This window comes from Callospermophilus lateralis, chromosome 11, assembly GCF_048772815.1.
Source record: "Callospermophilus lateralis isolate mCalLat2 chromosome 11, mCalLat2.hap1, whole genome shotgun sequence".
Lineage (NCBI taxonomy): Eukaryota > Metazoa > Chordata > Mammalia > Rodentia > Sciuridae > Callospermophilus > Callospermophilus lateralis.
Window position 1 is genome coordinate 46,315,768 of NC_135315.1, and position 7,943 is coordinate 46,323,710.

The following is a 7,943-nucleotide window of genomic DNA, read 5'->3' on the forward strand; positions in this document are numbered from 1 at the left end:
CTCTTATCATAAGACTATTTTTATCTGCAAATAATACAATCATTGCAAATACATTGTACCATAAGTTTTAGTAATGAAAGTTATTATTAATAAAATATGAAAATATTGAAAGTTAATTAAATTATTTACACTATGTGACAATGTCTTCAGAGGCAAAAAGATGGAAAAGAAGAAACTTAACAACCTAAAAAATTATTCTGCAGAACATCATACAACCTGGGAATTCAAGACAATCACATTTGAAAGACATACAAGAGCTCATTCACCCACCTACCAACTTACCCAGGGTGGTTGTGATTCCAGGGCCCTGATCCTGCTCCCCTTTATTTGTTAGAGGCAAGGAAGTAAAGGCCTCTGTAGTTTTCACCTACCTGCACCATCCCTTCTCATTCTTCCCTTCTACACACAGGAGGCTGAGGAGCTCTGCATCCCAGAGGAGTATGAATGCCGGAGGAACTCATTAAAAACAAAATAATAAGCCAGGACCCATCAGGGACAAATTCTCCCAGAGTCCTGAAGTGGTGACTCATGGCAGCCTCTGTTCACACCAGACCATCCTTTGGGGAAGTGAAGATGCCGAGCATCTCAGGACAGATGCTTTCTCATTGCCTGTGTAGGGAAGGGGCAGGAGACTTGTGTGGCTGCAGCCTACATTTTAGGATCTGAAAGTGGATGGCTGCAGAAGCCAGCAGTTTAGTCAGGGATTATATTGTGAATGTCCCAACCTATCTTAGGAGTTTAAGTTTAGGCTTTATCCTGTGGATAACAGGAATCCATATTACCATACTGTGGTCTTTGAGTAGAGTGCTGCCATGAAACTCATGTTTCAGAAACATTGCAAGGATGGCAGAACCTGTTATTTCTCCCCATCTTGCTGCTCACTGTCAGTAGGAGAGGAAGAAATGCATTTAACAAGGCTCAGAATTCTATGATTAAGGCACATGCAGATACAAAGAAATCAGAAGAATAAGAAAAAACAAACTTTCCAGACCATGTCCAATTCTTCCTCATGTAGGGTTGAAAATTGACTTTTGCACCACATTTGGCTCATTGTCTATGCTCTCATTAAGAGCACCCAGCACAACCATCACCTCTTCCTCCATCTATATCATGTCACTTTCTAATGCCAAGATGATTCTCTCCTAGCATTTGATTGAGAAGCCAGGTTTGGCATATATAATTCACTTTCTCATTGTCCACTCCTCCTTGGCCATCATCAGCTGGAGGATCTTCACTTAGTGACACATTGCAAACTTCCTTCTTAGGGACCTGCATCCTTACTGGTGTAACCTTTATTGGGTTTTATAGTTTTCATTATGTTTGTTAATGGACTTAGAAAAATAAAGTGTCACCGAAAGTATTCACAGGATTGCAGACATCACATTCTCTATTCCAGTTGTGTAGAGTAACCATGTTTCCCCTTGGTGATCAATATAAACTACCCCATGTGCAACAGCAACCCAGCTATTTGCAACATTAGCTTGCAAATGAATCAGAGAATGGCCAAATGGTAAGCTAAAAAATTGTTATTTGCATAACAACATGTCCCTTAAGAACTACACACTGATGGTGCACTGTTCTAAGTTTTCTCAGTCTCTTATTCCAATCAATCTCAACTGCCTTCAGTGGCTACCACTTGAAATCACTGCACTTCCATCCTGCTCCATCTACACTTTTGCTTTGAGACATCTCTGGCTCCACACAGCAGGATGTCATGGGGAATCTCCTCAGCACTCAAACAAACATTAAGATCTAATCATTTTCTATGAACTGTTGTACAGAATGTGAGGTGAAGATCAAAATTTTTACTATGGAAATTCAATTTTTCCAGTATTATTGATTAAAGAGACTACTATACTAGATTTACACCAGTAAAATGAAATATCTTAGTACAATCAACTTAGAAATAGTTTCATTAGCTCACAGTTTGAAGGATTCAAATGCCAAATGGCTTAGTGTAGCCTAGGCCAGATCACCTCTTGCATTATTTCCTCATGGTGCAGGATAGGGATGGCAGAGCACATACAGAGGAAGGATCACATCTCAAACTAGAATGGAGTTCTATAATCCTTTTCAAAGTCATCCTCAATGACCTAAGGACTTTCTATAAGGTCCTGCCTCTTAACCATAGCAACTCCTAATCCTGCAATCCTGAGTCTAGGCCTTTAGGTATGGACCCTTGGGGAACAGTCAACATTAAAACAGTAGTAAATTATGCACAGGGAAAGATCAACAACAATATTTATTCATAAAACATGCACACTGTGCTACTTTGTGCAGGCCAAGCAGGTGTTCTTGGTGTCACACTGTACTATGATAAATGCCTACAGGGTGAGATTAAGTGAGGTGAATGACATATGCTTTGTTATGTAGCATTATCTCCATAATATAATGCTCACTTGAAGGTTCACTTGAACCTTACCAAGTGTTTTATTATGTAAGGTTTACTTATTGCACAGCAGTGCAATAACACGAAATCTGATGCCACTTGTATAAACTGCTATACTCCTAAGATATTTTAAAACATTCAGAGTCTAGTACTTGATTTATTTTTATGGACTGCCCAACCATTTTTCTTCAAGTCCCCAGTGTAGGCCCCACCAGCACAGGATTCCTGTCCATTCCCTAAATGGGCGATGAGTGATCATTCATGCCTGGGTTCTTCAACCCCACCTTTTCCCAAAGTACACTCAGGTGTGATCAGAGGCTGTAATGAGTCACCCTACAGTACTCTGAGAATTTGTCTTAAACAAGTCCTGGATAATTAGTTTGTGCTTAATGAGTTATGCCTGAATCTGGACTCTCCTGGGGTCCATGGATGGCTAGAAGACAAGACATGAGAAGGGATGGTATAGATATGAGATGACTACAGAGGATGTAACTTCATATGCTTATAATGAGTAGAGGGGAGAAGGATCTTGGGTCAAGGCCCCAGAGTCACCCTCAGACACTTTGGGTAAGTTGTCAGGATGGAAAATGATCTGGTATCTTTCCAACCTGAGGGTCTTGATTTGCTCAGTTGTATTGATGTTGTGCAAGGTGATTTTTCAGGTATGACAACTTCCCTCTTTTCCATCTAGCTCCCTTCCAAGACTTTGCCACATTATAGAAATATTTTAACTAATGAACATTCATCACTTATAAATTTTTTATTGATAACAGTGCTCATTAATGTTACATACTCTGCAGTGAATCCTCAAAGATCATAACATGTTGACATAACAGGCTCTTAAAGTAGGGTTCAGTGCAGTAACAGTTCTTAACTTTTCACCTAAGGAACTTTAAAAAACTTTGTACAGGCCACTTCTCAGAGATTCCAATTAAGTTATCTGAAGGTGCTCAGTAATCTAAGTTAAATGGCAATGTGTGTATTTGCTATTCAAGTGCAGCCCAGTGATCACAGTATTGACACCACTACTACAGCACCAGAACGAATGTCTTAATGGTAGGTAATCTGCATTTGTGTTAAGTGTAGAAACACTGCCCTACATGATCCTTATGTGCTGCCCTGAGTGAGGACATTGGATTTAATGGCTGAAGAAGAGGAAGCTCAGTGGATCATCTGTGAAAACGTCTGCAGCTGCTATCTCTGGTTTTGTGATCCCTGCACAGGTTCTTGACACAAAGATAGTCCTGCAAACTCAAAAGGTAAGCAAAAGTCTGAGAAACCAGGTACATGGTTTTTTCCACATGTTTCTTCCCACTATGATGCCAACACATGGTGTCCAAAGGTACAAACTGTTAATGCAGTTGTGTTAAATACCATCAGCAGTGGGGTGGACTTCCCAGCAGTAGAAATCATTTATATCACTTAGTGAATGAGCTTCCCACATCTCTTAGTGCTCCTCCTCTGCATTTTTGATGGCTTTGAGACATACTTTTTTATTGTTTTGTTTTGTTTTGGGTACTAGGAATTGAACTCAGGGGCACTGAAACATTGATACATATCACCAGCCCTTTTTATATTTTATTAGAGACAAGGTCTCACTGAGTTACTTAGTGCCTCACTAGGTTGCAGCGGCTGGCTTTGAACTTGCAATCCTCTTCCCTCAGCATCCCAATCTGCCAGAATTATTTTTAGGATATAGCCCACAGAAAATTAAAACTATTAAGTCTGAAATCTGTAGGGCAGTCCTGCCTATAGGAGTTCCTGGGAAGAGTAGATAGTACAGTCTTGAGACCACAGCATATTGGAGGTAGAATTCCTCCTCTGCAGGAGAGTGAAGTCTTTTCTCTTATGACCTTCTACTGACAGTAGCAAGGATCATCACATTTTGGGGGCAATCAACTTCACTCAAAGTCTACTAATCTAAATTTCAATATATTATAAAATATCTTCATACCAACATTCAGAACTAGTTTTTTTTTTTTTTTTTACAAAAGCCTGATACCAGAACCTAGCCATGTTGACATAAAACTAATCATCATATATGATATGAACATCTGAGGAAGACCTCAAGTGAGACCTTGAAAAATATGTAACATTTCATTTGCTTCCCCCATACTTTATAAAATGCTCATCATATTTTTTTTATCTCACATCAATATCATTGAATTTATGTGGATTAATTCATAGAGATGTTTAAGTCATTGTATGACTGAAAAGTGTAATACTCTTGAAACACCCTAATATTTTTCATAAATATAAAATCACATCTGAGAAGTTGGTAATGGAGTGTCAAAATTTAGTGTTATATGGTGAAGTCTAGTGAGTTTGTACTCCAGAAGGATATAATAACTGTGGTTATTTTCCTTAATGGGGGTTTTCTGACTTTAAAGTTGAAGGACTCTGTCTCTCATCCTTATGGACAGTCAACAAGTACTAATAAGCATTGACCACATCAGACACCATATCAGGGGCTGCCCTCCTGCAGTCAAGAGGCAGACATGGCCTTTCCTGCATGGAGTTCACAACCTGGTGGGAAGTCAGTCATCTACCTGTGATCAGGACATTCACTGCTATGGGATGAGAACAGGAGGCTGTGCAGACAGCAACATAACTCACAGAGGGTGGGGATACAAGGGAGTTGTTGGTTTCACAAGTGGCATCTAATGTCCCTGAAAGATAAGTCAAGATAAGCTAACAAAGAGGAAGCAGAGGGGAGAAGGTAATAGGTTGGAGGAACACCATGTATGAAATTCTAGAGGCAACAGATTATGATTTGCGATCCAGCAGTGTTGGAGAATGGAAGACTTGTATCACTTGGGGGCCAGATGAGACTGTGGAGGGAGACGAAGTTCAGATAATGAAGCAATGAAAATATCCCAGATCATGAATCAGAAGAGATGATCCAATTTCCATCTCAGGATGACACAGTGTGAATGAAGCATATTGAAGGAGAATATTTAAGGTATGGAAAACAGGGAACTGACTTGAATCTTGATATAACTAAGAAGATTAACATTAAACAGGGACGAGAGGTGGGAGGGAAAGGGAGAGAGAAGGAAAATTGCATGGAAATGGAAGAAGACCCTCATCATTATACAAAATTACATACAAGAGGAAGTGAAGGGAAAGGGGAAAAAAACAAGGGAGAGAAATGAAGTACAGTAGATGGGGTAGAGAGAGAAGATGGGAGGGGAGGGGAGGGGAAGGGGGATAGTAAAGGATAGGAAAGACAGCAGAATACAACAGACACTAGTATGGCAGTATGTAAAAATGTGGATGTGTAATCGATGTGATTCTGCAATATGTATATGGGGGAAAAATGGGAGTTCATAACTCACTTGAATCAAATGTATGAAATATGATATGTCAAGAGCTTTGTAATGTTTTGAACAACTAATTAAAAAAAGAATGATGGGGCTGTTAGGGTGATGGGAACTTTTGTTGTTTTTCTCTATTTTCTACGTTTGTGTGACGTGCTTATATTACTTTTAAAACACAAATGCAATTAAAGTTTTTGATTGTGGAAAAAAATAAAATAAATAGTCCAGATGAGATTAGATATCACAAAGGTCTAGGAATGTGGTTTTGTGATAAGAAGTAGAGGAAGTAGCAGAGGAATAAAATGTAGAATATATGGGATGTGGTAGATTCAATTTGCATTGATGGTGACAGAGAAGAATGAAAGAAATGAAGTTCACAGATTTCTGATTGGATCCTGAATTCCTTTTACTGAAAAGTGAGATTAAAAGAGGAGGAGAGTAGTATGGATGCAACAACACAACATGCTGTTTCAATTAGGAACCTGTTGAGCTTAAGATGCTTGTGATGATACATCCAAGGGAAGAGGACCATTACGCAATGACATACAGAGTTCTGTGGGTGAGAGAGACATCTCTGTCTTAATTTAAATGGTAATCTACATATTTGGCATAAATGAGATTTTCTTAGGGTTACACATAGAATTATAAGAAGATAGGGTTAACAAAATATTTGAGGACTATCACTCTAAGATATTATAAATCAGAAACCAATTATAGTTCCTTAGGATGAAAACAGAGGTAAGAGAAAATCCAACACTCCTTTTGTGATAGAAGCAAATAGATAAGTGTTTAGGAAAGAATGACTGCTTGGACATGTTTAAAAGAAGGTGAGATACAGTAATACATGATCATAGAAATTAAGGACACTTGTAAGATAATACTTAATATGATGATGGTGAGATCAACTAGTGTAGAACACATAAAGACTGTGTATGAGAAAAACATGATCATTTTCACTGGGTTTTTAAAGGACCTTATTATTTCTCTTAAAGGTATTGGAGACAGACAATAATGAAAAAAAACCAAACTCACATCTCAGAGTTCCTCCTCCTGGGCCTGCCCATCCAGCCCGAGCACCAAAACCTATTCTATGCCCTGTTCCTGGCCATGTATCTTACCACCATCCTGGGGAACCTCCTCATCATTGTCCTCATTTGCCTGGACTCCCATCTCCACACTCCCATGTATTTGTTTCTCAGAAATTTGTCCTTCTCTGACCTCTGCTTTTCCTGTGTCACCATGCCCAAATTGCTACAGAACATGCAGAGTCAAGTTCCATCCATCCCCTATGCAGGCTGTCTGACCCAAATTTACTTCTTCATTTTTTTTGGACACCTTGGGAATTTCATCCTTGTGGCCATGGCCTATGACCGCTATGTGGCCATCTGCTTCCCGCTGCACTACACCACCATCATGAGCCCCAAGCTCTGTCTCTCCCTGGTGGTGTTTTCCTGGGTGCTGACCACATTCTATTCCTTGTTACACACCCTGCTTCTTCCCAGATTATCCTTCTGTGCAGACAATGTGATCCCCCACTTTTTCTGTGAAATATCCGCCCTGCTCAAGCTGGCCTGCTCTGACACTCGTGTTAATGAGTTGGTGATATTTGTTGTAGGAGGAATTTTTGCTGTCATCCCATTCTTACTCATTCTTTTGTCCTATACAAAGATCGTGTCCTCCATCCTCAAGGTCCCTTCTGCTCGTGGTATCTACAAGGTCTTCTCCACTTGTGGCTCCCATCTCTCTGTGGTGTCACTGTTCTATGGGACAATTATTGGTCTCTACTTATGTCCATCAGCTAATAATTCTACTGTGAAAGACACTGTCATGGCTCTGATGTACACGGTGGTGACTCCCATGCTGAACCCCTTCATCTACAGCCTGAGGAACAGAGACATAAAGGGGGCCCTCAGACGGGTCCTTTGTAGGAAGAAAATTCTCTTCTGAGTATAAAGGAGTTTTATCATAATTTTTCATTAGCATTAATATTGATATGAATATTGAAATATTTTCCTAGAATTTTTCCTCAACATGGGAACTTCAGTTGAAGTAACATAGTACATTATTGTTCAACAAGCAAAAGAAAGAAGATTTAACTGAGTGCTGAACTATGAAAGGTGGTTTTGGGACCTGACTTTGCCTTCCTCCTTGTCTTTCCCAGGTGATGCTGTGAAAAGCCTATGTGAAAACTACATTTTATGTGCTTTCCAGTTCTTACATTCCTTAAATTATTC

General features: G+C 39.5%; 1 protein-coding gene across 1 annotated transcript; it reads left to right on the forward strand.

The window, feature by feature from the left end:
* The first annotated feature begins 6,720 nt into the window (after positions 1 to 6,720).
* Positions 6,721 to 7,656, forward strand: LOC143409389 (olfactory receptor 1-like). The gene has a single exon (XM_076869603.1). The coding sequence runs from the start codon at positions 6,721 to 6,723 to the stop codon at positions 7,654 to 7,656; it is 936 nt and encodes a 311-aa protein (XP_076725718.1).
* The last annotated feature ends 287 nt before the right edge of the window (positions 7,657 to 7,943 follow it).